We start from the raw sequence: 27,393 nt of genomic DNA on the forward strand, positions 1-27,393 counted from the left end.
GCTTTTCCCAGGGCCTGACGCACACTGGGCACCCAGTTAACATCTCTAATATATTGGGCTTTCATGCTACCTGAGGGCTTCTAGAAAGCTCTGTACATCCAAATGAGAGGCTGGCTTTCCAGGAGGCACCTGTGCTCTCAGCACAAATGGACCCCCTCTGGGAACAGGAACCTGCTTCAGCCCTTTAGCAAACACAGGCCTGCCACATGCTGGGGACAGGGCCACCTGAGTCCCTTGCCTGGTCCCATGTGTGGTGCCAGCTCCCTTCCCTGATGATTGTTCTCTGTCTTTCCCAGGACCGAGATCTCACTCAGCAGACAGCAGCAGCACAGGAGCCTGAGCTCAGGAGGAACTCTTACCTGGAAACTGGGAACTGTGTGGAGACTCCAAACTGACTTCCTTCAAAAAACAAAAACAAAAAATTTTTTTAGCTTTGACAAACACGCAAAAGTGGTAATAAAGAGAGCCCTCCTTGTCAACCCAAAATGTGAGCCCCCTGTGGCAAAACCACCCCCTACCCCATTAACAAATCAACAGACAAAGTTCTCCGAGTCCTTTGCCTCTTTTGATAACATGTTCTGTTTTGTAAAGTGTGTGTGCTTGGGGTTCCGAGGTGTGGGATTGAGTTCTCTGCTTTGTTTTTTTTTAAGATAATGTATGTAAATGTAAAAAGTTATTTAAATATATATTTTAAAGAACCCTAACCGCCAACTTTTGCTGAAAAAGAAAAAAAAAATCACTGCTGCATTAAATGAACCACATCATGTGTAGATACTGTTGTCTCCCTGAAGGGAGCTCAGGCCTTTGAAAAGCTCAGGGCTTCACCTGCCTTAGAAAATGAACCAGAAACTTGAAGTAAAGCTAGTTGATAGGGGTACAGGCTCTGAGGAGCAGTGCAAAGCTGCCTCTTTCTTTCTCGTGGCAAATCCCAGTGTACACGATTTCAGGTCTCAGACGCCATGCTTCTCCAGCCCACGCCTTTAGGCAGGTGATGGCAGCAGCTAGGAACAGGGTGTACATGATCCACAGCCCTGTGGAGCCAGGTCAAGCCGCTGCTATGAAAGCTCCAGGGTGATGGGGACGATTCTTCCCAGTGTCCTCAATCTGTCCCCTCAGGTCATGGTCCCAAGTGAAACGACAGAGTTCACAGCCCTGATCTTGGCTGAGGTCCCGGTCATAGTAAGGGCATGTTCTTGGGGCCCTCGACCTGAACTCTGACCCTCGGGGCAGGGAAGAGGAGGCTGTCCGCTTTGGTTGTCCTGACTTTGGAGTCCTTTGCAAAAATATTTTGGGCCCCCTGCCACTGGCTGCAGAAATGACTCGACGGGGTGTGTGGGGACAGACACCCAGAAGGAATGTACTTTTGTGGCCTTGGTGTCCGATGGGGCTGGGGGAGAGTGCTCTCCACTGACCCAGCAGCACACCGATGTGCAGTGCGCATGCATCTGCATCTGTGTGGGGGCAGCCACACCCCTTGGCTGCTGCTTCCTTGGGCTGCCTTTCTGGGGGCATGTGCCTGGACCTACGAGGTCTGCACTGAGCTCCATTTGAATGATATCTTTCCTGTCCCATTTCCCCACGGAAGCACCGCTTCAGGGTTATTCAGTCCTCTGCCTCATGGCTGAAATTGCTCATCTCGTCTGCAGATGTCTGCTGTCCTGTCTACCTAATGCACTATTATGTATTGATTCTCCATGAGACAGAGAGAGAGACTATCAAATAGTTTACACCCAAAGGGTAGGTTTTTGTATATTTTTCCAGCCTTTTTTACTAAGGGGAAGGGGAAAGTTTAAAAACCCAAACCGTTGTGGTTTTAAGGTGTTTCATTTTTAAAAGGGAGAGAGAATCTATTTAAAGCTATTTCAGATCAGGGATTGTCATCCTTTTTTGTCCAATGTATTCCTTGTTCTTTAAAAAAATTTTTTTAGAGGAAACTAATATTAGTCCTTGTGTTCACTAACTCTTCTGGTCACTTGTATTTATTCATTCATTCATCAGATATTTGTTGCCATCTGAAAGAACTGGCCCATTGGGTCTGAAAGCTCACTTGAGAATAGGAAACTTGAGACCTGGCCCCCTGTGGGTAGGAGAACAAGGACCACCTGGGTTGCCAGGTGATTCTCCAGTCTTGAACAAGTCTCCACCTGGGTTCTCCAGTCTTGAACCAGAATCTCACTCTTAGAATGTTTTTCTTGACCTCAGCGTATGATGAGGAAATTTACTTATATCTAGCTAGGATTTGACAAATTCCAGCATCAAATGATCAAAGCATTTCCCATTGAGGCTTCACTGGTGAGATCCGTCCTCCATCCTCGGGTGCAGTCCCTTGGGGGCTGCTCCTCGGACTGCGCCCCGCACACCTGTTATCGAGGGTGTGAGAAGCGCCTAAGCTGGTGACATGTGATCTGAGACGGCTTCATTTCTCGGGCCAGGAGTAGCAGCTGCTAAGGACAGCAGCTTGCATTGCATGGTTTTAGGGAAGCGGGGTCTGGCTTTTAATATGAACTGCAAAAAGCAGCTTCTCACAGATTTTTTTGTTGTTGTTTGTGGGGGGTTTTTTGTTTTGTTTTGTTTTTAATGCCTTTGAGTGCATATTTTCTTCCTCGTCTGAAACCGAACTCCCAAAGTGGCTTTCTTTAGCCCTGGCTGGAAAACCACCCCTCAATAGCCTTAAGCAATAAATGAGTAGAGAATGTGGCTTCCACTGGGCTTATTAAAATAAGTGTGTCTAGTTTTCACTTGAACAAGTGATAGCCGCAGATGGCAAAGGAAACCCATTTAATTTTTGTAGCTTACAGGTGGTAGAAACAAAAATGCAATTTTAAAACCTTAAATACCAAAATACCAAATACCAACCATTGTCTTTTTTTTTTTTTTTTTTGAGATGGAGTTTCGCTCTTGTCGCCCAGGCTGGAGTGCAATGGCGCGATCTCAGCTCACTGCAACCTCCGCCTCCCGGGTCCAAGTGATTCTTCTGCCTCAGCCTCCCAAGTAGCTGGGGCTACAGGCATGTGCCACCACACCCGGCTAATTTTGTATTTTTGGTAGAGACGGGGTTTCTCCATGTTGGTCAGGCTGGTCTTGAATTCCCGACCTCAGGTGATCCACCCACCTCAGCCTCCCAAAGTGCTGGGATTACAGGCATGAGCCACCGCGCCCACCCAGCAATACCAACCATTGTCTTTTAAATTTGTGTTGGCTTCTCAGACAGGGAGATCACCGGAATAAAATAACCAATGGTCTTATTTTGTCACATGTAAATCAAAAGAAATGTCCTCTTTGAAGTTGTAAGACTCCACCAATGACAGACACCCTTTTCGGTGGACTCTGAGTGGTGTGTAGTGGTTTTATAGCCATGGAAACTGGGAGTATCTCACTTTCCACTGAGAACCCCTGCCCCCAATCCCTCTAAGTTGGGGTGTGGCAGTTGGGCAGGGTCAAGTGACCCAGCCCTGGGTGTAGGATAGCCATGTACAGTGAAGAGTTCTAGAACCAGCTAAAAATGGAAGTTTGGGTGTTTACCAACAAGGTACCTCTTTATGGATGCAGCCCCATTAAGCTGGCTTTGACTCTCAGCTCCTTCCCCGTCTCCTCCTAACCCAAGCCCTTTTATAAAATAAAGCCCCATCTGCCCCACTGCTCACATACTTATGTGCTGCTAGTCTCTACTCGAAGTTCGTGCAGGACTAACGCTTTTAAAATGAGGTCTAAAAAATACTAATTGAGAATATTCTTCTTTAAACAGAACTGCCTTTTTCTACTCCTTATGTAAACTCTTTCTATTGTGTTGGTCTAACGAGGCACTATTTTAAAATTTTTTAATTTCTCCCATAGCACTTAAAAGAGATTTTGTAAAGACTTTGCTGTAAAGATTTTGTAATAAAATGGTCTAAGGGCTCTTTTTCCAACATTACCATTTTAAAAAAATGTTTTAAAAGCTAGAAAACAACTTATGTATATTCTGTATATGTATAGCAGCACATTTCATTTATGGAAATATGTTCTCAGAATATTTATTTACTAATATATTTATCTTAAGCCATGTCTTATGTTGAGAGTGTGACATTGTTGGAATAATCATTGAAAATGACTAACACAAGACCCTGTAAATACATGATAATTGCACACAGATTTTACATATTTGCAGACCAAAAATGATTTAAAACAAGTTGTAGTCTTCTATGGTTTTGTAACAAATTGTACAAATGACTGTAAAAAAAAAATACAATTTTATCAAGTATATGTTATATATTGTCATTGGTCTGTTCAGTAAAAGTCCACAGATTCAACAAGGGGAGGTTTGCACGGGGCAGTACTTTTAACTTCTACTTGTCCGTGGAAGCATTCATGTAACTTTCTCTCCTGTTAATATAGAATCCAGGTTATTGGGGGTTTAGGCAGTGTCACAGGAGAGCATCTGTTATAAGGGTGTGGGTTTATATCCTTGTGAGAATGGTAGGCTTTCTGCTCAGCCCTATGTAGAAGGAGCTAGGGAAAGTGACAGTGATTGAGCCTAGGGGTCCACTTTTTATTTTTTATTTATTTATTTATTTAATTTTTTTTTTTTTTTGAGATAGAGTCTCGCTCTGTCTCCCAGGCTGGAGTGCAGCGGCACAATCTCGGCTCACTGCAAACTCCACCTCCCGGGTTCAAGCCATTCTCGTGCCTCAGCCTCCCGAGTAGCTGGGACTACAGGTGCCCCCACCACGCCTGGCTAATTTTTTTTTTTTTTTGTTGTATTTTTAGTAGAGACGGGGTTTCACCGTGTTAGCCAGGATGGTCTTGATCTCCTGACCTCGTGATCTGCCCGCCTTGGCCTCCCAAAGTGCTGGGATTACAGGCATGAGCCACCGAGCCCGGACATCCACTTTTTAAAAATAAGGAACCATATGGCCAGGCGTGGGAGCTCATACCTATAATCCCAGCTATTCAGGAGGTTGAGTCAGGAGGATCTCTTGAGGCAGGAGTTGGAGACCAGACTCAGCAACATAGTGAGACCCCATTTCTCTACCGAGAAAAAAAAAAAGCTATACATGTTGGGGCCCACATGTAGTCTTAGCTACTCAGGAGGCTGAGGCAGGAGGATTGCTTGAGCCCAGGAAGTCAAGACTGCAGTGAGCTATGATCATGCCACTGAACTCCAGCCTGGGCGACAGAGCTGTCTCAAAATAAAGAAAAGGAAGGGAAAGAAGGAAGGCAATAGGGAACCATAGCCTGAATATAAAACATCTGCTTTATCTGTCAGGCCTTTTCCTACCTGGAAGACTAAGAGACCCCCAAGGCCTTGAAGGAAAAATACTCCAAGCATCTACCCTTCAAAATTACCTAATCATGAGTGGAGAGGGACCCTTGGTCTTGAGCGAATCTGATACCTCTTTGTTTCCCCTGAGAGGGTGTCGCTAATTTGTAAAGCACTCTGAGATGACACGGAAGGTGCAAAGTTGTGTTTATTTTTCAGATTTCTAGCAGAGAATACTCTAATCCCACGAGTTCCTGGTCCTATTTTTTGCTCTTTAACTTGGGCCATTTCTTGAGTACAGGCTCCTCGTGGACACCCGGCTGCTTCCTGCCAGGGAACTGGTCCCTCTGAGCACCTTCAGAGATGGCACCCTGACTGCACAGAGCCTCCCAGAGCTTTCGTTTAATGGCCTTGCCCAGCTCCAGGCTGTACCTCTTGGGGGTCCCTGAAGGATTCCACAGCATTGGCTCCACCACAGCGTGGTACAGAGCCTGGTAACCCTCTATGGGGAGACCGTGGATGGTTAGCATGTCCTCCGACAACTGCTGTCTCTTTTGGGTTTCAGGAAGCAACACTCGGCCCTTCCAGGCTGCTGTCCCACTGTCCTGGGGTAGCGCTTGGGTGGCAGCCACATGTTCAGCATATCTGTCCTCAAGATCTTGGCGGACTGTTAGTTTTTTCTCCTTTGAACTTTCTTTACTCTAGCCAGGAAGAAAGCAGAGAAGTCAAAGCTAAAACTTGAGAGGGGAGCTCAGAATAATCATCTGGGATTTGTGTCCCAGAGTCTTGGTTACAGCAACAACCAACATTTGTCTAGCATGTTCTAGTTTACTGAATTCCTTTATGTACATACGACTGCGTGTGTTCCCCATAACCCTGTGAGGTCAGCAGGAGACAGCTTTAAAGGCAAAGAAATTGGAATTGGTTTGCCCAAGGCCACACAGCTAGAAGGTTAATAACAACTGTCATCTATTGAATGCCACGCAAGATCCTAATTATTTACCCTCTGCCAGGCTCTGTTCAAAAGCCTTTTGCATGTATTATTTAACATTCATGAAGCCCTATGAGGGAAGGGCCGTTATCCCTCATTTAATATGATAATATCAAGGCACAAAGAAATTAAGCCCGAGGTCATCCTCAATTATAGTCAGAGTTAGGATTTGAACCCTGACGGCCTAGCTCCAGGGTACATGGAGCTCTGCTGGCCACCATGGGGTAACAGACCTGGATTCCAATCAGGCCTTCATAGGCCAAGTTCTCCATGTGGACGCCCACAATCCAGATCTATAGCTGACCACTGGTGTGTGTGTGTGCACAAGCATGCACTACCCATATCCTAGCCTTCCTTCTCACCCTTATTTTTCCTTCATGTCAAGTCTGTGCTTACGAAAGCCAGCTCATCCTTCTCTAGAACTAAGCATAGTATAAATGATAAATAGCATGACCCCAAAATCTGGGGCATACTTCCACTCTACCATGCTACACCTCCTCCCCACATTCTGTCTTCAACTTTAGGATTTCCTTCACTTGGTATAGATCTTTTTTTCTTTTTCTTTTTTTTGAGACAGGGTCTTGCTCTGTTGCCCAATCAGGAATGCAGTAGTGCAATCATGGCTCACTGCAGCCTCAACCTCCTGGGTTCAAGTAATCCTCTCTCCTTAGCCTCCCAAGTAGCTGGGATCACAGGCGTGTCCGTCATGCCTGGCTATTTTTTTTTTTAGTAGAGATGAGGTCTCCCTATGTTGCCCAGGCTGGTTTTGAACTCTCTGAGCTCAAGCGATCCTCCCTGCTTGGCCTCCCAAAGTGCTGAGATTACAGGCGGTAGCCAAACACCATGTAATCTCAACCATTAAGTGTTCTCTGGCTTTACCTTTTCCCTCCCCTCGCCCGTCACATTTTCCCCACCACTGGTCCTCGTCTACCTCTCTGATGCCTCCTGCAGGCCTCCTGTGCCCTGCTGGCCGCTTGCTCTTGGAACTGATGGAGTTTCTTTTCCTGGCCTGCTGGGTGGCTTTCATCACTGAATCGTCCTTGTGCTTTAATCTCTTTGAGAGTTTTCCTTCTCCAAACTTGCGTGGTGCTGGGCAGCACTTTTTCTTCAGTTGCCGCCTGAGTACAAGTTTAACCAGGGAGAAGGAACTGGCAATTAATGGGTTCCTTACAACTTCCCAAGAGGAAGTGGTAGCTGGTGCTGGGGCATTAATGTTCTGCTTTGCACACGTTCTGGCCATCCACATGTTGGTGAGAGCCGGTGAGTCCACATAGCAGTCCTGAAGCCTGGTATTTAGTAAGATGGACTGTCGGAGTCCATAGATAAGGATGCTGGGGTCTCGTCTCACATTGACTGGGTGCTAGAATTATAAGAGGGAGAAATGAATTTTAAAAGGACCATTCTTCAGCAGAGAATAAAAGGTCTACTTTGAAGGCAAAATATTAACATCTTTTTATAGGCCATTCCTTCCACCCAGTTCTTAGAAATTTACTATATGTCCTCTCCTGTTCACCAAAGCCTTTTATACCAAGTAGGGAGGAGATAGTCACTCCACAAGGTTACAGTAATATTCAGGCTCTCAAAGAACATAGCATGCTGGGGCAGGAAGTCGGGGGTCAGGGAGGGTTCACAAGAAATTGAAGACAATTCCTGCCTGCTGGAAAGATATGGAAGGCAGGGTCACTCAAGACTTCCATGTGAGCTGTAGACACTCATCCATGCTGCAACACAGACATGACAGCCGGTAAGTTCTGCCAAACCCTGAATACGCTTTACATTTTCTTTTTTTGTGTGTGGAGGGACGGAGTTTAGCTCTTATTGCCCAGGCTGGAGTGCAATGGTGTGATCTCAGCTCACCGCAACCTCCGCCTCCCGGGTTCAAGGGATTCTCCTGCCTCAGCCTTCCAAGTAGTTGGGATTACAGGCATGCCCCACTGCGCCCAGCCGATTTTGTATTTTTAGTAGAGACGGGGTTTCTCCATGTTGGTCAGGCTGGTCTCGAACTCCCAGCCTCAGATGATTGCCCGCCTCGGCCTCCTAAAGTGCTGGCATTACAAGGGTGAGCCACCACGCCTGGCTGAATACACTTTCTAACCAACTGCCATGCGCCAAGAAGAGCTCATTCACAGGGAAATCAGTATACTCTGGGGACCATAAAAGCAACACGAAAACATTAATGCTGCCGGCCTCCATTTCCTGGGACAACTAAGAGCAACAGAACAATTTGGATAGATTAGAATCACATATTTAAAGAGACCTGGCTTTGTAAGAAATGTGATCTATAGAAATAAAATCACCTTACCATACTTCTGTCGCCTTAAATTTTATTTTCGCTAGCTTAGTAGGGGGAAGAAATATGTATTTTCTCTTTCCTTTCTCCCTCTCTCTCTCTCTCTTTTTTTTTTTTTTGTTTTAATATTTCTAGTCACCTGTCTTTCTCTGCCTTAGTCACATATGGGCAAATTGCTGTTTGTTTAGATTTGGGCTCAATGCAGGCAGCTTTGAGCCATTATCTCTAGTATTTGTGATGTCACTTTGGTTTGTGATGTGGATGTGGGTGGGTGTTACATCATCAGATTTTATAGTTAAATTATCTAGGAAGAAGTTCTACATGGTTTTGCTTCTAGCCTCAGAAACTTCTGAAGTCCTCATTTCCCCCAAAATGGCTTGGATGAATTTTGAAGATCTTCATGTTCTTAAGAAGTATGTTTTGCAGGAAATGTAGTCAAATATGCAGACCAGATTTGGGGATATGGGTAGTGAGATGCATCCCTACATGTGCAAAAGTGCCCTCCTTCAGGTACATAAAGGAGGCACTGTTAAGTTCTCAGAATAGCTGCCAAGGTTAGGGACCAGGAATGAAAGAGCACGTTCCTGCAGCCCTGGGCACCTTTCCCTGTGTGTCTCTCCCAGGAAGACTACATGGTTTCTAGAATGTGGTTTTATTTTACATCCCATGGCAAATGCAGTAATTAGAGCTGTTAGCAGTGTCAAGGGCTTGAAAGGAGAACAAAGCCGCCTCTTCCTGGGAACTCTTGGGCAATGCCTCACTCCTTATCAGGTGCTCGTCCTGTTGGTGGGTTTGATTCTTTTATTTGTAAAATGCCTCTGGAGCCTCCCTCCTGAGGGGGAGGCTAGTGAAATGATGGAAAAACAGAGTATGAATCTGGCAGGGGATCCTGGAATCACATGTGTTGCCTGCTTGAGTTTTTAAGTGTTGTCCCTGGAGTGAATCAAAGCCTGCAGGCGGACCGCACCACAGGCTGTGGTGGAACCACCTCCAGGCCTATGGCAGCTGGACCCACAGACACTTGGGAGGACAATTGCTCCCTTTCAGTGGTGAGCCCTGCCCTCACCTCCTAAGAGCTGGGTTGGTTTTAGAGCAGGGCTTTGGAAAGGGTTTGTCTTTGGGAAGAGTTTGCGAATGTCTGGAGGCTGGGCAGGCAAGCATCTTTTCAAAGCTGGTCAATCTTGGAAAAATGGCACCGGGCTCCTGGGCTACCTGGAAATTACCATCTGTCTTTACTCTGCAAAGCAGGGACAGGAGGGAAATGTCAAGCAAGAAAAGGCATAATAAGAGTAGGTCATCCGTTTCTCTTTTCTCTTTCCCCGTCTTGAGTTTGGCTTTCCTGCACCTCATCTTTCCACACACTCATCTGTTAGATCTACTTTGCTAGGTCTTTTACTCAATGACTCTGCTAGGTCTTTTACTCACTCTGTCCCCCAGGCTGGAGTGCAGTGGCGCAGTCTCAGCTCACTGCAACCTCCGCTTTCTGGGGTTCAAGCAATTCTTGTGTGTCAGCCACCCAAGATACTGGGATTACAGGTGCGCACCACCAAGCCCAGCTAATTTTTGTATTTTTAGTAGAGATGAGTTTTCACCATGTTGGCCCAGCTGGTCTCAAACTCCTGGCCTCAAGTGATCCACCCACCTTGGCCTCCCAAAGTGCTGGGATTACAGGCGTGAGCCTGTGCTTGGCCTCAATCTCCTTCTTCCAGCACAGAGCTGTTCACATGGGCAGCACTTGATACATGCTGTTCAAGTTCTATCAAATTCTGCCTTCTCTGCCTTCATTGTAACTCACTTCAATTGACTGTGCCACAACGGGTAACCCTCAGCCTTCCTTAGAACTAACCCAGGGTACTTTGGTCTAAGCTATTTCTCCTATGTCAATCAAACTGATATTTATTGAATGCTTCCTGAAGGCCAGGCACTGTTCTAGCCACTTTATTAGCATCATGTCACGAAATGCTACCAACCATCCTATGAGTTTGAGTACTGTTCCCTGTTTCACAGATAAAGAAACTGAGGCACAAGTTGCTCAAGTATCATGCCTCAAGTAACCAACAAAGGCTGAACCCAACCAAAGTCTATACTGCCCTTGTTTTTGTTTTTGTTTTTGAGACGGAATTTCACTCTTGTCACCCAGGCTGGAGTGCAGTGGCACGATCTCGGCTCACTGCAACTTCCACCTCCCGGGTTCAAGGGATTCTCCTGCCTCAGCCTCCCAAGTAGCTGGGATTACAGGCACGCACTACCATGCCGGGCTAATTTTTGTATTTTTAGTAGAGATGGGGTTTCACCATGTTGGCCAGGCTAGTCTCAAACTCTTGACCTCAGGTGATCCACCTGCCTCGGCCTCCCAAAGTGCTGGGATTATAGGCAGGAATCACCACACCCGGCCCTACTGCCCTTGTTCTTAAACACTCACAGTTATCACTGTGATGCCTGGCCTCTCTGTTGGTCAGCCCATCCATCTACCATACCCAGGCCCAGTTCTAGTCCTGTCCTTGTCATGAGACTTTCTCTAGGCTCAGGAGGGAGTCTGCCTGTGTTGGCATCCCAGATCCATCTTTCATTAGGCAAGTGAATTCATACCCCTGAACCTTAATTTCCTCAGCTGTGAAATGGGCCTAGTCATTTCTTAGGTAGTGCCTACCTAAGGATTATTGTGAGGATGAAGTGGGACAATGCATCTGAAATACTTGGCATGGCTCCTGGTGTATAGTAAGCACTCAATAAATATTTGCTTTTTTGTGTTTTTGTTTTTGTTTTGAGACAGGGTCTCAGTCTGTCACCCAGGCTGGAGTGCAGTGGTGTGATCATGGCTCATGGGAGCCTCGACCTCCTGGGCTCAAGCAATCCTCCCACTTTGGCCTCCCAAGTAGCTGGGATCACAGGCTTGTTTTTGCCGAGTGATTTTTTTTTTTTTTTTTTTTTTTTTGGAGAGATGAGGTCTCCCTGTGTTGCTCACCTTAGTCTGGAACTCCTGGGCTCAAGTGATTCTCCTTGGCCTGCCGAAGTGCTGGGACTACAGTTGTGAACCAACACACCCATCCCATGTGAACATTATTATTTATTTATTTATTTATTTATTTATTTATTTTGAGATGGAGTCTCAGTCTGTCACCCAGGCTGGAGTGCAATGGCATGTCCTCAGCTCACTGCAATCTCCGCCTCCCGGGTTCAAGCAATTCTCCTGCCTCAGCCTCCCGAGTAGCTGGGATTACAGGTGTCTACCACCACATCCAGCTAATTTTTGTATTTTTAGCAGAGACGGGGTTTCACCATGTTGGCCAGGCTGGTCTCGAACTCCTGACCTCGCGATCTACCATCCTTCACCTCCCAAAGTGCTGGGATTTCAGGCGTGAGCCACCGTGCCTGACCATGTGAATGTTATTAATATTATGGTCCATTTACTCATCTGGCCCTTTCTTGAGCTCCTGTTGCTCATGGTCTAAGTGATGTAATGCAACATTTGATATGATCTTTGTCTCAGGTCATTCATGTGCATCAATCTGGTTTATGGCCACTGTGGTGGCTCACACCTATAATCCCAGCACTTTGGGAGGCTGAGGCGGAAGGATCACTTGAATCCAGGGTTCAAGATGAGCTTGGGCAACAAAGCAAGACCCCATCTCTACAAAAAGAAAAAGAACAAAGAAAAAAAATCTAGTGTATGAAGGCAAGCAATGAGCCTCTTGGAAGTAGGGAAAGTTTCTGATCTGACTTGGGTATCAGACTTTCATGATCCATCTTCATTATATATTTGTCAGATTGATTGACCTCACAGAAGTGTTGAATGTAGAGGAGCTACATCCCCTGGTTATGGGAGTTGTTCAGAATATTCTATGCTTTGTTAAACGGAAAGGGAAGCAGTTAGCTGAAGATAAGATAAGGAAGTGGTTAGTCTTTAGCAGAGATTGTCCCATCAAAGATTGTTTAGAATTATAAAGTCAGAATAGAATGACTATTTGGTCCAAGGTACTAAAACCATGGCAAGTGTTTCCATCATGGGTGCCAGCACTTGATCCGGGGAACTCGGGGTTGAAGCAGTAGGGTTTCCATGTTGATGAAAGACCTCTTCCTTAGTTTGATTCTCCCATGAAGCTTTTTTATTCTGCTGAGCTCAGTCTCACTAACCTTTATTTTCCACCCATCATTTGGAGCTGTGCTTCCTGACATATCTAAAGCACCGCTTCTATTTGCGAACACATCTGTCCTTCTTTGATGTTTAGCCAAAGTTTCCTCACAGTATTTTTAGCTCCTATAATCTTCCTTCTTCCTTTTTTTTTTTGTCTTTCCTTTACTACTACCTTTCTTCTTTTTAGCTTCTCTTAGCTCTTATTCTCCTTCTGGTGGATCAGCTAATAAAGAAGAAATTCAGTCAATTTCTATTAATTCTTGTCTTCCGCCTTTATGGCCCTGCCCCACCCACGCAATTCTAGTGGAATTTAGTTGCTTTTAATTTCCTCAGGTGTTTTTGTTTTAACACCCAAGCAGTAAACTTCCATACCCATGTGGGAACATATCTGAGGTTTATGATGCAGAAGAGAAACACTTTGGATGGGAAAGAATTGGAAAAGATTCCTGAACTATGATGCAAACTCGGAGGACCAATGATTTGGACCACATGTGCTGAATATGCACCAATTGTGGGCCAAGTATGCGAAATAATGGTGTCCTGTGTGCCTTCCCACCAGTTCTCACCTGACTCCTGCAGATGTCCCACGCTTCCTCCTTTCTTTCTTTGTTTTCTTTTCTTTTTTCTTTTTTTTGAGATGGAGGCTCGCTCTGCTGCCCAGGCTGGAGTGCAGTGGCACGATCTTGGCTCACTGCAATCTCTGTCTCCTGGGTTCAAGCAATTCTCCTGCCTCAGCCTCCTGAGTAGCTGGGATTACAGGCACTCACCACCATGCCCGGCTAATTTTTGTATTTTTAGTAGAGATAGGGTTTCACCATGTCAGCCAGGCTGGTCTTGAACTCCTGACCTCAGGTGATCCACCTGCCTCGGCCTCCCAAAGTGCTGGGATTACAGGCAGGAGCCACCGCACCCAGCCAACGCCCCGCTCAATGCTAACCCAAACCCTACTGTGAGTTTTCAGAGGTGCCCACCTGGATGCCCCACAGACACCTCTAACTCATGTTCAAGACCAGATTCTTTCTCTTCCTTCACCCCCATCAGAACAAGCAAATGACTGCCTCTCTTGAATTTCCCGTCACTAGTTGTCTGAGCCAGAATCCTGGGAGACTCAGTAATGAAACAGTGCAGCCTCAAGCCCGAGGCTAAAGGAAAATCAGGAATATACATCCTATCTTCACTTAAAGTTGGGACAGTCTGTTCGTAATGGATTTTTTTGCATTCATTTAGATGTTAAAAAATTATTTTAAAATATTGCATTAAATACTATTTACTAAATATATTTATTAGATGTATAAAATATCTATTACACAATATTTATCTTGATTACCGGATTTTTTACTGTGTTTTCTAAAAATCCTCTTAAACTCTGTGCCTGAGGCACATACTTCACTTGCCTAATTCCAATCCCAGCTCTGGACCACTCAATAAGCATTTGGTGACAGAAACCTATTATTTTATTTTTTATTGATTATTATTATTAATTTTCTTTTTTCTTTTCTTTTCCTTTTTTTTTTTTTTGACACAGACTCTGGCTTTCTTGCCCAGGCTAGAGTGCAGTGACATGACCTCGGCTCAGTGCAACTTCCACCACCAGGGTTCAAGTGATTCTACTGCATTAGCCTCCCAAGTAGCTGGGATTACAGGCATGAGCCACCACGCCCGGCTAATTTTTGTATTTTTAGCAGAAATGGGGTTTTGCCAGATTGGCCAGGCTGAACTTGACCTCCTGACCTCAGGTGATCTGCCAGGATCAGACTCCCAAAGTACTGAGATTACAAGCATGAGCCACCGTGCCCAGCCTATTACTATTAATTTTAGAGACAGGGTCTGGCTTTCTTGTTGCCCAGGCTGGACTGCAGTGGCTCTATCCTTGTTCACTGTAATCTCAAACTACTGGGTTCAAGAGATCCTCCCACCTCAGCTTCCCGAGGTGCTGGGATTACAAGCGTGAGCTACCACACCTGACCTAATGACAGAACAAGGAGGCATCAGGTACAGTAGCAAGCATCTGTAGCCCCAGCTACTAAGTCTGAGGTGAGAGGATTGCTGGAACCCAGGAATTCGAGGCTGTAGTGTGCCATGATTGTGAATAGTCACTGCTCTCCAATCTGATCTGGGCAACATATCAAATCCTATCTTTTTCTTTTGAGACAGAGTCTCACTCTTGCCTGGGTTGGAGGACAGTGGCACTATCTCTGCTCACTACAACTTCTGCCTCCTGGGTTCAAACGATTCTCCTGCCTCAGCCTCCCAAGTAGCTGAGATCATAGGTGCATGCCCCCACACCTGGCTAATTTTTGTTTTTTTTTTTTTTTTTACAGATGGGGTTTCACCATGTTGGCCAGGCTGGTCTCAAACTCCTAACCTCAAGTGATCCACTTGCCTCGGCCTCCCAAAGTGCTGGGATTACAGGCATGAGCCACCCTGCCTGGGCTCAAGACCCTGTCTTTAAATTTCTTTCTTTCACAGAGTCTCGGTCTGTTGCCCAGGCTGGAGCGCAGTGACACGATCTCGGCTCACTGCAACCTCTGCCTCCTGGGTTCAAGCGATTCTCCTGCCTCAGTCTCCCGAGTACCTGAGACTGCAGGCACCCGCCACTATGCCCGGCTAGTTTTTGTATTTTTGTAGAGATGGGATTTCACTATGTTAGTCAGGCTGGTCTTGAACTCCTGACCTTGTGATCCACCTGCCTCAGCCTCCCAAAGTGCTAGGATTACAGATGTGAGCCACCGCGCCTGGCCCAGCCTCGTACTTGTGAGGGTAAGACTAGGGTTCCACTGCCTGGGTTCAAAGCCCAGCTCTAACACAATGTCACCTTTGGGCAAGTCATTTAATCTCTCTTTGTTCTGGAGTGGGTGTGGGGCTGGTAAGAATGCCTCCCTCATAAGGCTACTGGCAGGATTTTGTGAAATGCAACCGTGGACACCCTGCATAGCCTTAGTCAAGTCTGCAGTAAACGTTTGCTATTGCTGTTATTATAATCAGGCCCCCTCGTCCAGGGCTCTCCCCATAAAATGACTGCCCTTTGAGCAGAAATCATCCCAACTGGAGTTTCAAAGACACGTGAATGACCCAAACTCCAACATTGTAGGTCTCCTGGCTTCTTGGCCAATCCTGCTGCCCTCCGAGGAAGAAAGGGGCCTTACTTGCACAGTGCAAACAGACAAACGGACACCAACATCTTTCTGGAGGCCCAGGAGCTGCATTCAGTGTCCTCACTCTTTCCATGAAATAAAGCTGCTAAACACCCTAGGCATGTAAAGCACTGAAATGAGTATCCCAGGTTGCTCTCTGCCAGAAGCCAGGACCACAAAAGGCCTTGAGCTGTTAAGCGCCATGACCTAGACATGCTGGGCTGTATTTTTAGCCTCTTGTGCACTGTTTCCATCACCTGTGCTGGGCTTTCAGCTGGAAAAGAGAAGGTGGGGGTGGAGAAGGCTAGAGGGATGTTTTTCACCACAGCCAGTGCCAGGAGGAGCTTGCACACAATTTCCGAGTCCTGTTGTACAACAGGGCCATTTTCATGGGCGTGTAACCTGTATATCAACATAGGCCCCCTTTCTTGGAAGGGCCCCACACATGCTTTATCTTTTTATCTTCTGCTGTCACTGTCTTGAAATTCTTTTTTTTTTTTTGAGATGGAGTCTTGCTCTGTCGCTCAGGCTGGAGTGCAGTGGCACGATCTTGGCTCACTGCAACCTCCACCTCCCAGGTTCAAGCAATTCTCCTGTCTCAGCCTCCTGAGTAGCTGGGATTACAGGCGCCCACAGCCAAGCCTGGATAATTTTTTGTATTTTTAGTAGAGATGAGGTTTCACCATGTTGGCCAGGCTGGTCTCAAACTTCTGAACTCAGGTGATCCACCTGCCTTGGCCTCCCTAAATGCTGGGATTACAGGCGTGAACCACGGCGCCTGGCCCGTCTTGAAATTCTTAATAAGTTTGGACAAAGGACATACATTTTCATTTCTCACTGTGCCATGCCAATTATATGGCTGGTTCTAAGCTGCCCAGACTTGGCCAAATAAACTTTGTTTCCAACCTCCTGGGTGCCCTTCCTATTTTCTCCTCTGAAACCTGAATGAGATGCAGAAAGAACCTTGTGAACTGGAGAGAACTGTGTCCTGCTTTGCTAAAGTCTTTCTCCGGCATCCTGTTTAAAGTAGTCCAAAGGTTAGCCAGGCGTGGTGGCATGCCTCTATAGTCCCAGCTATCCAGGAGGCTGAAGCAGGAGGATCACTGGAGCCCAGGAATTGGAGGCTGCAGTGAGCCATGATCTCACCACTGCACTCCAGTGTGGGCGACAGACGGAGGCCCTGTCTCCAGAAAAAGAAAAAGAAAAAAAAAAATCCACAGAACATTTGGTCAACATAATTTTCTTGTCTTTGCAGTACTTTTTGTTCTCCGGAATTTGCGTGTTTTCAGGTTGACTAGAATGTAAGTTCCAAGAGGAAGGTTTGGTCTTGGTGGCTGTATCCTCAGCCCTTGGCATGTTCCTGGCTGAATATTTGCTGAACGAAGGAAAGTTCGACTTTATTGAGTGTTTGCTTTGGGCTGAGGGCTTCACCGGCATCTTCTCATTTCATTCTCTTTAAAGGCACTGCTGCCTGGGAGGGCACAGAAGTCCCGGAATAAGGGTTCTCAGGTCCGGTGGAGAAGGTGGGAAGGGCCCAAAATTGTGGAAAAGGGGAAAGCTGGACAGAAGTGGGGATCACCGGTGGCAGGAGGTGGGGGGGGGGTCCCCAGGACAGAGGCTGGCTGGGTGAGGGGATGGTGGGTGCCCCTAAGTTCCAATAAGAATCCCAGAGGATCCTTGAACTCGGGAATGACACATGAAAACAATAACTGAACAAGATTCTTCTTGCTACAGTGCTGAGTCGTGTGGGTGGAGAGGGACAGATATTGAGAGGCCTCGTGGGAGGTAGCTGCGCCCTTGGGGCCCGGCCCTGCGAGCAGCCGTGGGTGGGGAAAGGAGTTTGGGGGGACGCGGGCTCTGGGAGTGGATGAGGGGGTGACGCCCGGGGGTTGAGGGGGCCCAGGGGCGAGTGTACCCAAGGCGGACCGGTCCCGCCCAGCCGCGCTCTGGGTGCGGCGAGTCTGCACACCGGGGCAGATGTTCCCGCCGCCGCGCCGGGCGCAGGTCTGCACTTGCAAGCCTGGGACCAGGGACTTGAAAGCGCCCGGCGCGCCGCCTGGACCTGCCCCGCCGGGCGTCACCGCTGTGCTTTAGGCGGGAGCTGTAGGAAAATCCCCTCTGCCTGCGGGGAGGGCGGGGGAGGAGGACGGCCCACGACAGACCCCGGGTGCGGCAGGGGAAGACCTTGCCCGGGTCGGGGCTGGGGGAGGCGGGCAAAGGGCCTACCACGCGGGCGCCGAAAGTTTAAGCAAGCCGCGCGCTCTCTGATCCCTAACATCTCAGCCTGTAGGATAAGCAGCACTGTCCCATCCATTTCTGGACGTTGCGTTGGGCGTTTTACTTGCTTCTATCTCATCGAATCCTCCGAAGGCCTTTTATTATTCCTATTCTGCAAACGGCTGAGCCTCAGACAGATCAGGAAACCTGCCCTAGTTGAAATTGGCTATGTGATAAGATACGGAACCAGGGGTCAGTATGTGGCTGCAAACTTGGGGTGGAGAAAGAAATTCAACATTTGCTGAACTCCTACTGTGCGTGCGTAAAAGCTTCCATGCTTTCGTTTTTTTTTTTTTTTTGAGATGGGGTCTTGCTCTGTCACCCAGGCTGGAGTGCAGTGGTGCGAACAAGGCTTACTGCAAGCCCGACCTCCTGGGCTCAAGCGACCCTCCTGCTTCAGTCTCCTGAGTAGCTGGGACCACTGATTTATTTATTTTTTTCCTGTAGAGATGGGGTCTCGCTGTGTTGCCCAGGTTGGTCTCAAAATCCTGGGCTCAAGTGATTCTTCCATCTCAGCCTCCCAAAGTGCTGGGATCACAGGAGTTAGCCACCGCACCCGGCAGTAGGCATTCTTATTTAGTGCAACCGCTCTGAGGAGTAGTAGCTATTATCACCTCCATTTAACAGATGAGGAAATTGAGGTAAGAGCTATTTTTCCTTTAAATCTGTCCAAGGTCTTACAGGTGACCAAGTGGGATGTGAACTCTCCAAAGCATTCTTTTTTTAACCATTACGATGACCTAAGCAAGGGAAAACAGTTTGCAAGCTGCTGTTGTAATTAGTACCGCTGTAGCTGAGCTCGCGCGTGGGTCACGACCTAAGTGAGAGTGGAGCAGGGGTCACTGGGAGCCCGGCCTATTTCAGCCCCGCCAAACCGCTTGGTGACTTGGAGGCCGGGCCAAGGCCCCGCCCCTCACCTGCTGATCCTACCCTTGGATGGGACAAACAGAGGGCCCTGCGGGGCGGGCCCAGGTGAGGCGAGAGATGGGCGGGGCCTGGTGCGTGAGTGGCAGGAGCGGCGCGCGGTCGGGGCGGGGCGTGCAAGAGAAGTGGGCTCCGCCCCCCGGGCCCCTCCGCGGATCCGGGCGGGCCCCAGGCTGCAGGGGCGGTGGCGGCGCTGAGCTGGGCGGGCCGGGGCGGGGCGGCCGGGCGACCGGGGCGGGGCTACACTTGGGCCCCGGGTCCTGCTCCGATGGCCGCCCCCGGCTCCCCGCGCTGCCCCCTTTCCCCCGGGCCGCGCCCCGGGGCCCCGCACTGACGGCCCATGGCGCCGCCCGCCGCCCGCCTCGCCCTGCTCTCCGCCGCGGCGCTCACGCTGGCGGCCCGGCCCGCGCCCAGCCCCGGCCTCGGCCCCGGACCCGGTGAGTGTGAGCGACCCCCCACCGCCCGCCCTGAGCGGAGCCCACTCGAGGGGCGACAAGGGCCGGCCAGCCTGAGGGCCCCCTCCCTCCCGCTTCAGGACCTTCCGGGACCCTTCCCTGGGCCCCTAGGCGACGCCCCTCAGGCCGGGATGGTCCCTCCCTGGGACCCGGGCTACCCCCAGGCCCGTCATCGACGCCCCCGGGCCCGGTACTATCCCCTGGCTGCAGGACCCGGTGCTTCTCAGCGACGCCCCTCAGCCCAGGACGCCCTCTCCGCCTTGAGACTTCCAAGCCCCTCTGCGACGCCCCCGGGGCTGGGACATCTCCTCTGTCTCGGGATCTGGGACCCGCTGCCCGAGTCCCTCAGCGACCCCAACTAGGCCGGGACGCCCCCTCTCCCCGGTACCTCCTGGGATCCCGTCCCAAGTCCCCAGCGACTCCCCCCGGGCCGGGGCGTCCCCTGATCCCCGGTACCTCCTAGGATCCCGTCCCAAAATCCCCAGCGACTCCCCACGGGCCAGGACGCCCCCTGCTCCCCGGTACCTCCTGGGATCCCGTCCCCAAGTCCCCAGCGACCCCTCCCGGGCCGGGACGACCCCTGCTCCCCAGTACCTCCTGGGATCCCGCCCCAAGTCCTTCATCGACGCACCTTGCACCGGGACGACTGCCCCTCTACAAAAGGCTATACGCCCCTCTCCAAGACCCTCAGCGACATCCCTCCCCCGGGCCAAGGTCCCCTCCCTGAGCCTCACTACGACGCCCCCGCGTCCCCCAGTCCTCTCCTCCCGCCTACACCGGTGGAACCCGGCGCCTCCCCGCGCAGAGCAGAGCGGAGGCGGGAGGAGCCGGCGCTCAGCCCCTTTTCCCGAGTCCTCGGCTGCACCCGCTTGGCGGACATTGTAACTTCTGCCTCGCGAGGAACGGGATGGACTTGTTCGCCCTGCTAGAAGCAGGTTAGAGTCCTGGGACGACCTTGTACCCAGACGGATGGGACGTGCCCTCTCTCTTCGCTGGGCCGCTTTGAACTTCCCTATAACTCAGGTGATGGCGCAGAAGGGGGAGAGGAAAAAGGAAGCGGTGATGGTTAACTTCTCCCCTACTGAGTTTAGGGTGCTCTTCCTGAGGGTGCAACGCCGAGCTCCTCCGTGTTTTGGGTCAGCCCACACCTTAGACAGGTCACTCACTCCTCAGGCCAAGGCCAAGGCCAGGTCTTCCCGAGGTGAGGCCCTGGACCAGGATGAAGCTTGGACTTTGCTTAACTTCCACACGCAACCTTGTAGCCGAATCCTTTCTAAGTTGAAGAGAAGGCAACAGGGCGTTGCATTTCTCTGCAGGCTGTTTGGGTGTTGAGCATAGGACATTTGTGAAAGGGATGGGAAGAGTTTATTAACAGTCTGCAGGAGTAGGAAAACCCGCCTCTGGGTTCTCCACCCAAAGTCACAGACTGATGTTGGAAAGGATGGGATTTTGCTGGTGTAAGAAAACTCAGAGTTGCTTTGTTTACTCATTGGCTTGGATTAGCGAAAAAGCTAGGACTTGGTATTGTCACTTACTGCGTGACTTTGAGCCATGCCTTCAGCTCTCTGAGCCTCAGTTTCCTCATCTGTAAAGACAGGATAACTTCTTTGCAGAGTGTTGTGAAGATTAAATGATATACTGTAGGTAACATACCCGCATATAGGAGGGAGTCAATAAACATACTTTAATAATACTTTTATAGGGCCTCACAGTTCATCGAGTGCTAGACACCTCATTTACCCTGGGAATGCTAAGAGCTTTCGGTCTGATTCATTTCTGTAAAAGGCAAAGCTTGGCTTTAAGTTAGTAGAACTGGGGTCTCCAAGTGTTGTAAACCTGAGGCTCAGTAAGTGGTTTCTGAGTGATCACCGTCTTTTATGGGACTTCTACAGTATGATCACTTCTACTGTTGTGAGGAGTGAGGGACATTCCGAGAGCCAGGATATGTCAACATAACTGTAACCTAGTAACCCCTTAGCTCCACTTTGCTATCTGTGTGGTCAGGGTTTAATGACCCCTACAAAGAGAGAGGTATGGGTGGAAATAGACTGGTTCCCCTTCTGGAAAGGGCAGAGTAGCAGCTCTGAAAAGCATCAAGTGAGCCAACTCTGCTTAAGCTTGTTGAAAGCTATTCTCTTCCCAGATATCTTTGCTTTTTAAAGGTCAAATGCAGCAGCTCTTATGAAGTTTGCACCCCAGATTTTGGTGTACTTTTATTTAGGAGTCTGGGGGTAGGGGCAAATAATCATTGTGAAATAATTTGTGATAAGTGGCCCAAGTTCCGAACTCACTGAGCCTTGCCAGCTTGGTGCCTTACCGTCCTGATAACTCGGTGCTTTGCTTTTTTGACTTTTCCTGTCTAGTTGCAGAAGCAGTTTTAGGGAGGTACCACATGGTCTTCACCAACACATCCTGTCTAGATCCTACCCACTAGCTTTTAAAATCCTTTCCAATAAAACACACACACACATTTTACTCTGAGGATATGCCAAACTTGCCATTTTATATTTTTTGATACTGTAATTTTCTCTAAAATTTTGTGGATGGAAAAAATTATTTCAATATTTATATTCTGCACAGTTTTGTAATATTTAAATTACTGGTGGTTTGCATTTTGAATGCTGACTTTATGAAAACAGTTAGCTCATTCCCCATCAATCCTACTTCTAATTACAATGTGTAGCCAACCCCAAATGATCTCCCTTCTTTTCATTCTTCCTCTAAGATTCTCTTCCTTCCTTCACAACTCATAAGAAGGAAAGTAGAAGGTGATGGAATCTAGACTTTCCTTCAAGGAGGAGTGCAGCTAGGGCCATGGGGTCGATAGGTTCTCTGTAGTAGGTCCAATCTGGAATTTATGGAATTTATGGTCTACTCACTTGAGTGTTTTACTACCTTTAGGGTCTATCAGGTGCACATCAACAGAGCTTCTCCACTGAGGTTATGTTTGCTGTGAATACCTTTTATAAGTTTATAGACTGATGCTCATTCTCCTCTAACTCCTCATCTGGAATTTGCCCCACTAGCCAGTAATGTGTTTGCCATTAAACCTATGAGTTCAGTTAACAGCTAGAGCTTCATACTCTCTACCAATTCTTGGCCCTCTTGGGGACTTCATTAATGCTAATAGAATTACCTGTAAGCAACATGGGGGCTGAAGCAGTGAAGGAGTGAAGGGTGCATACCAGTTACTTGTATACTCTGAGTATTTTAAGAAACACCATTTCGACGTGCTATCAGAGACCTCTGATATTTTTGTGAAAATATATTTTAGCCCCTGGACAAACCATTTAAATCCTTGAGGCCAGGCGCAGTGGCTCACACCTGTAATTCTAGCATTTTGGGAGGTCAAGGCAGGCGGATCACCTGAGATCAGGAGTTCGAGACCAGCCTGGCCAACATGGCGAAACCCCATCTCTACTAAAAATACAAAAAATTAGCCGGGCATGGTGGTGCATGCCTGTAATCCCAGCTACTTGGGAGGCTAAGGCAGGAGAATCGCTAGAACCCAGGAGGCAGAGGTTGCGGTGAGTTGAGATCATGCCATTGCACTCCAGCCTGGGCAATAAGAGCAAAACTCTATTTCAAAATAAATAAATAACAAATATTTAAGATAGGCAATGAGCCGCTTTATAAATCTTAAAGCAAGAAAGCATTCCTTTTAGGCTCACTACTCATAAACAGAAAGTTGATGCACTCAATACAGATATTATTGATAAACTCATGGTTTAGCATAGTTAGACCAAAAGCAATAAGTAAGATAAAATATATTGCTTTAAATAGCTTCACAATATACAGATTAGGGATTTTTGGTGATGGGGAATATACCATCCTTAGTTTAGAATTTTTGAGTCTGGAAATGTCAACTGATAATCTAGGTCAGGTATGGGCAAACATTTTTTGTAAAGGAAGACAGTAAATAATGTGAGATTCATGGGCCTTATACTATCTGTGTTTCAATTATTGAACTCTGTAGGGCAAAAGCAGCATAGACAAAAGACAAATGAATGGGCATGACTGTGTTTCAGTAAGGCTTTATGGACACTGAAATTTGAATTTCCTTTTTTTTTTTTTTTTTTTAAAGAGACGGAGTCTCACTCTGTCACCCAAGCTGAAGTGCAGTAGCGCGATCTCGGCTCACTGCAACCTCTGCCTCCCGGGTTCTAGTAGTTCTCCTGCCTCAGCTGGGATAACGGGCATGCATCACCATGCCTGGCTAGTATTTTATTTTTAGTAGAGACGGGGTTTCACCACATTGCCCAGGCTGGGAATTTCCTATAATTTTTATGTTAACAAAATATTGTTTATTTGAATTTTCAAAACTTTTTTAAATTATAGATTTTTTAAGTCTTAGCTTGTGGGCCATACAGAAACAGGCAGTGAGCCAGATTTGGGCCACAGGCTGTGCTTTGCTGAGTTCTGTTCAAGGTCCATGTCTTTTGATTTTTTTCAGTGTTCACTGGTCTAGAAAAGGTGAGAAGGAGGCTTGATTTTGGTGAACAAATGAAACTCTTACCATTTTCTGTTAATTAACTTTAAGATACATATGGGAGAAATGGTTAAAATGGTAAATTTTATGTTAATATTTTACCACAATTTTTTTTAAAAGATACGTATGGGGAAAAGTTCACGCACATACATTTGGGTCTTTAATAGGACTTTTAGACCAGGTGCAGTGGCTCAAGCCTGTAATCCCAGCAGTTTGGAAGGCTCAGGTGAATGAATCCCTTGAGCCCAGGAGTTTGAGACCAGCCTAGGCAACATAGTGAGACCCTGTCTCTGTGAAACCCTGTCTCTACAAAAAATAAACCAAAATTAGCCAGATGTCGTGTAGTCCTAGCTACTCAGGAGGCTGAGGTGGGAGGATCACTTGAGCTGGGAGGTCAGGGTTGCAGTGAGCTGAGATTGTGCCACTGCACTCCAGTCTGGGCAACAGAGCAAGACCCTGTCTCAAAAAAAAAAAAAAAAAAAAGAACACCTCGAAAATGTCCTAAAGAGAAATTCAGCGTGGTTCAGTGTACACTACATAAATAGTGCCTGCCTTGGAACTGCCTATGGTTTGTTCAACTATGCCTGCAGATGTTGCTTAGAACAAACCGTTGAGAGATCTATTTCTCAGAGGAAAGCCCAGGCAGCAGGTGGCACCAGACCTGACACAGAAAAACAGCCAGAAAAAAAAAAAAAAAACAAACTTCTATGACTTTCCTAGGCAGTTAATTTTTATGTCCATGGTTCTGTTGTCATATTTAAAGTCGTTTTAAAAAACAACAATGTGCTTAGCATGGCTGATTATTTTGTTTTAATTAAAACATTTCTGAAAGAACAAAATGAAACATTCAAACATACCAAGTTGATTGTGCTTGTACTGTGGAACAGTTAATGCAAAACACTTGAGAGAGGCCGGAAGTTTGGATCTGTAGCTTTTGCCTGAGTGTCTGCTGCCTGAATAAGGACAACATAGGAGGAAGTGAATGTGTCCCTTAGAAAACTACCTGTATAGGTTTGAAGTGAGATCCAGCACCCCCAACGCCACTAGGCAGGTTACCTTCTAGCCGTCTCACTGTGCAGCCTCGTCATTGGTGAGAATGATGACTGACATTCCTTCTATATTCAGTTTGACCTTGAGAATCCAGCTGGAACCTGTAAGTATTAGTCTAGGAGGAGCCGTCTGAGGTCACTCTATTTTTCCTCCCTTTTTTTTTTTTTTTTTTGAGACGGAGTCTCGCTCTGTCACCCAGGCTGGAGTGCAGTGGCGCGATCTCGGCTCACTACAAGCTCCACCTCCCGGGTTCACTCCATTCTCCTGCCTCAGCCTCTCCGAGTAGCTGGGACTACAGGAGCCCGCCACCACGCCCGGCTAATTTTTTGTATTTTTTAGTAGAGACGGGGTTTCACCGTGGTCTCGATCTCCTGACCTCGTGATCCGCCCGCCTCGGCCTCCCAAAGTGCTGGGATTACAAGCGTGAGCCACCGCGCCCGGCTTTTTCCTCCCTCTCTTATCTTCATAGTCTTCCTCCCAAGGCAGTGCTTCCCTCAACCCTCACCTCACCTTCTGAGACTTTGTCTGGATTCAGACTGATGAGGGAAAGGAAAGAGGCCATCACAGAAAAATGTCAGATTGGTGTCCATACACCTCACAAATAACTACTCCACAGAAATGTGACTTCTCTTCTAAGGGAATCCCTTCCCCCACTTTTAAATTCTCTTTCTAGGTAAACACCTCCCTAGCCTGGACTTGTACCAGTTTAAAGAGGAATGAACGAATTGGGGTGCTAGGGAGCACCTTGGCAGACAAAACGTTTTAGGCCACCTCACACGCAAAGTTGCCTCTCTCCCTGCATTTATACAACAGGGCCCTCTCAGAGCTACCCCTCTGCTGCGCCCAGCTTCTAGCTTCCCTTGCCACGGATCTAATCCCTGGCAAGTAGCCAAAGCATTAAACTTTTATTGTTCAATTTGCCACAAGGGTGGGGCCCTGCTTCTAGTGGGCTGAGGAGGCTGCAGCCGCTTCCAAACCCAAGTGTCACACCACATTAGCAACTGCAGACTTTGAGGGCTGGATTTATTTCAGTTTGGTTAGATTCTTGGTTAGAACCCGAACGGTATACTCACACTCAAAATTTTAAAGCTAGGAAATAGTAAAAACAGTGTAGGCAACTTTTAAAGATGATTCAGAGTGGCTGTAGCTATCAGCGTGTATGATTGACTCTGCCTGGTTTCTTCATACCTTCCAAACAGACATATTAGATGGCCGTGCATGTGCCTTAGTGTCCTAAAGTTGGAGGAAAACATGGCAACCAAGTAGTTCTCTTCTAGACTAGTGGGGATTGCTAACCAATCCCATCACAGTATGTAAATTACTTGCTGTTGTTCAATCTATAAAAATTCATCTTCAAAGAAAATTATTGGGCTGGTAAAAATATTTTTAATAATGACCACAGAAGCCATATTTGTTTTTCTTTGATGTTCTTCCGAAGACCCTTCTGGTTCTAATCAGATTGTTCCCACATAAAATACAGTGGAAATCTACAATAATAAAATCCCTATTCCTATGTCTATGGGGAAATAAACAGGATGGGGACTGTCCTTTTAAGGGGCTTTCCCCTTCCCTTTCCCCAGACTCAAAGCCTCTATTACTGGTGGGTGTTTTGGCATCAGTTAAGGGCCTTCAATCCTTCCCTCCCTCCATGTTTTGCTCTTTCATTAAAGTGTTTCTGTTGTCTAATTATATCCTTTCAATCAAATTAGAGACTGTAGCATCTGGTGAGGGCTGTAACTGCTGCCATCTGCACCTCGTCTATACAGGCCTCTTCAGCTGAGAATCACTCAACTTCCAAATGGCAGGAAGAGATTTGGAAAAAGTTTAGTTGGAGGGGAGATTAACTTAAAAGGAGTGTCTTCAAAGGCTGGGTGCGATGCCCTGCTTGCTGTGATGTGTGCATGGCCATGCAGAATTTCATTGGCCTGGCTCACCAAACATTCTTCCCTAGCGCTTCTGGCAGATGAAGGGTTTCTGATTGTCTCAGCTGAAATGACTAGGCCTTCTTTGTTAGGGGCTTGGAGGGGCCAGGGGCTGAGCTGAGAAAGTCTCCCTTGAGAACAATCTTTAGTTATATGACCACTGGTTAATGGGTGTGACACTTTCTGTTTATTTGACCATTTTTTCTAACTCAGTGATTTCAACTGGAGGAGATTTTACCCCCGGGGGACATTTTGCAATACTTGGAGGCATTTTTGGCTGTCACAACTAAAGAGGTACTACTGGCATCTAGCAGGTAGAGGCCAGGGATGCTGCTGCTAAACATCCTAGAATGCACAGGAGAGCCCCCACGCCAAAGAGTTATACAGCCCAAAATGTCAGTAGCGCTGAGATTGAGAAACCCCGTCCCGATTGTATTCTTCTTTTGTCCTTCTTTTTGCTGTTAGTTGCCTGCCTAGGAACAGTTGA

The 27,393-nt window shown here is 47.6% G+C and overlaps 3 protein-coding genes across 15 annotated transcripts in view; 2 read left to right on the forward strand and 1 right to left on the reverse strand.

Annotated features, from left to right (window-relative positions):
* ZNRF3 (zinc and ring finger 3) overlaps nucleotides 1-4,247 on the forward strand; it is a 176,873-nt gene extending 172,626 nt beyond the window's left edge. For all 7 annotated transcript variants that reach the window (XM_032140073.2, XM_058430995.1, XM_058430993.1 and 4 more), the window contains exon 9: nucleotides 297-4,247. In XM_032140073.2, the coding sequence (XP_031995964.1) occupies nucleotides 297-340 (44 nt within the window). In that variant the 3' untranslated portion in view covers nucleotides 341-4,247. The remainder of the gene's footprint in view (nucleotides 1-296) is intronic.
* A 1,182-nt stretch (nucleotides 4,248-5,429) lies between these two features.
* On the reverse strand, nucleotides 5,430-8,695 carry CUNH22orf31 (chromosome unknown C22orf31 homolog). Of its 4 annotated transcripts, XM_058431502.1 has the most exons (4): nucleotides 8,533-8,567; nucleotides 8,088-8,374; nucleotides 7,162-7,590; nucleotides 5,430-5,940 (listed from the first exon to the last, which is right to left on the reverse strand). In XM_058431502.1, the coding sequence occupies exons 3-4, from the start codon at nucleotides 7,474-7,476 to the stop codon at nucleotides 5,500-5,502; spliced, it is 756 nt and encodes a 251-aa protein (XP_058287485.1). In that variant the 5' UTR covers nucleotides 7,477-7,590; nucleotides 8,088-8,374; nucleotides 8,533-8,567; the 3' UTR covers nucleotides 5,430-5,499. The 4 variants fall into 4 exon arrangements, with proteins under 4 accessions (XP_058287485.1, XP_058287482.1, XP_031995965.1 ...); XM_058431499.1 differs by lacking the exons at nucleotides 8,088-8,374; nucleotides 8,533-8,567 and adding an exon at nucleotides 8,660-8,695; XM_032140074.2 differs by lacking the exon at nucleotides 8,088-8,374 and having other exon boundaries at nucleotides 8,533-8,661.
* Nucleotides 7,845-27,393, forward strand: part of KREMEN1 (kringle containing transmembrane protein 1) — a 109,276-nt gene continuing 89,727 nt past the window's right edge. For 2 of the 4 annotated variants that reach the window (XM_032140085.1, XM_032140086.2), the window contains exon 1: nucleotides 19,235-19,427. In XM_032140085.1, the coding sequence (XP_031995976.1) occupies nucleotides 19,331-19,427 (97 nt within the window). In that variant the 5' untranslated portion in view covers nucleotides 19,235-19,330. Of the gene's footprint in view, nucleotides 7,975-8,887; nucleotides 8,934-19,234; nucleotides 19,428-27,393 lie in introns of those variants that run through there. The other 2 variants (XM_058431498.1, XM_058431497.1) reach the window with 2 other exon arrangements.

This window comes from Hylobates moloch, unplaced genomic scaffold (assembly GCF_009828535.3).
Source record: "Hylobates moloch isolate HMO894 unplaced genomic scaffold, HMol_V3 SCAFFOLD_19, whole genome shotgun sequence".
Taxonomy (NCBI): Eukaryota; Metazoa; Chordata; class Mammalia; order Primates; family Hylobatidae; genus Hylobates; species Hylobates moloch.

Excerpts from the sequence above, each read along its gene's own strand:
- CUNH22orf31 (XM_032140074.2), bottom strand. Across the intron at positions 5,941-7,161 it reads CTGCAGGAGGCATCAGAGAG|AGTAAAGAAAGTTCAAAGGA; the intron begins GTAGACGAGGAC and ends CTTCCTGGCTAG.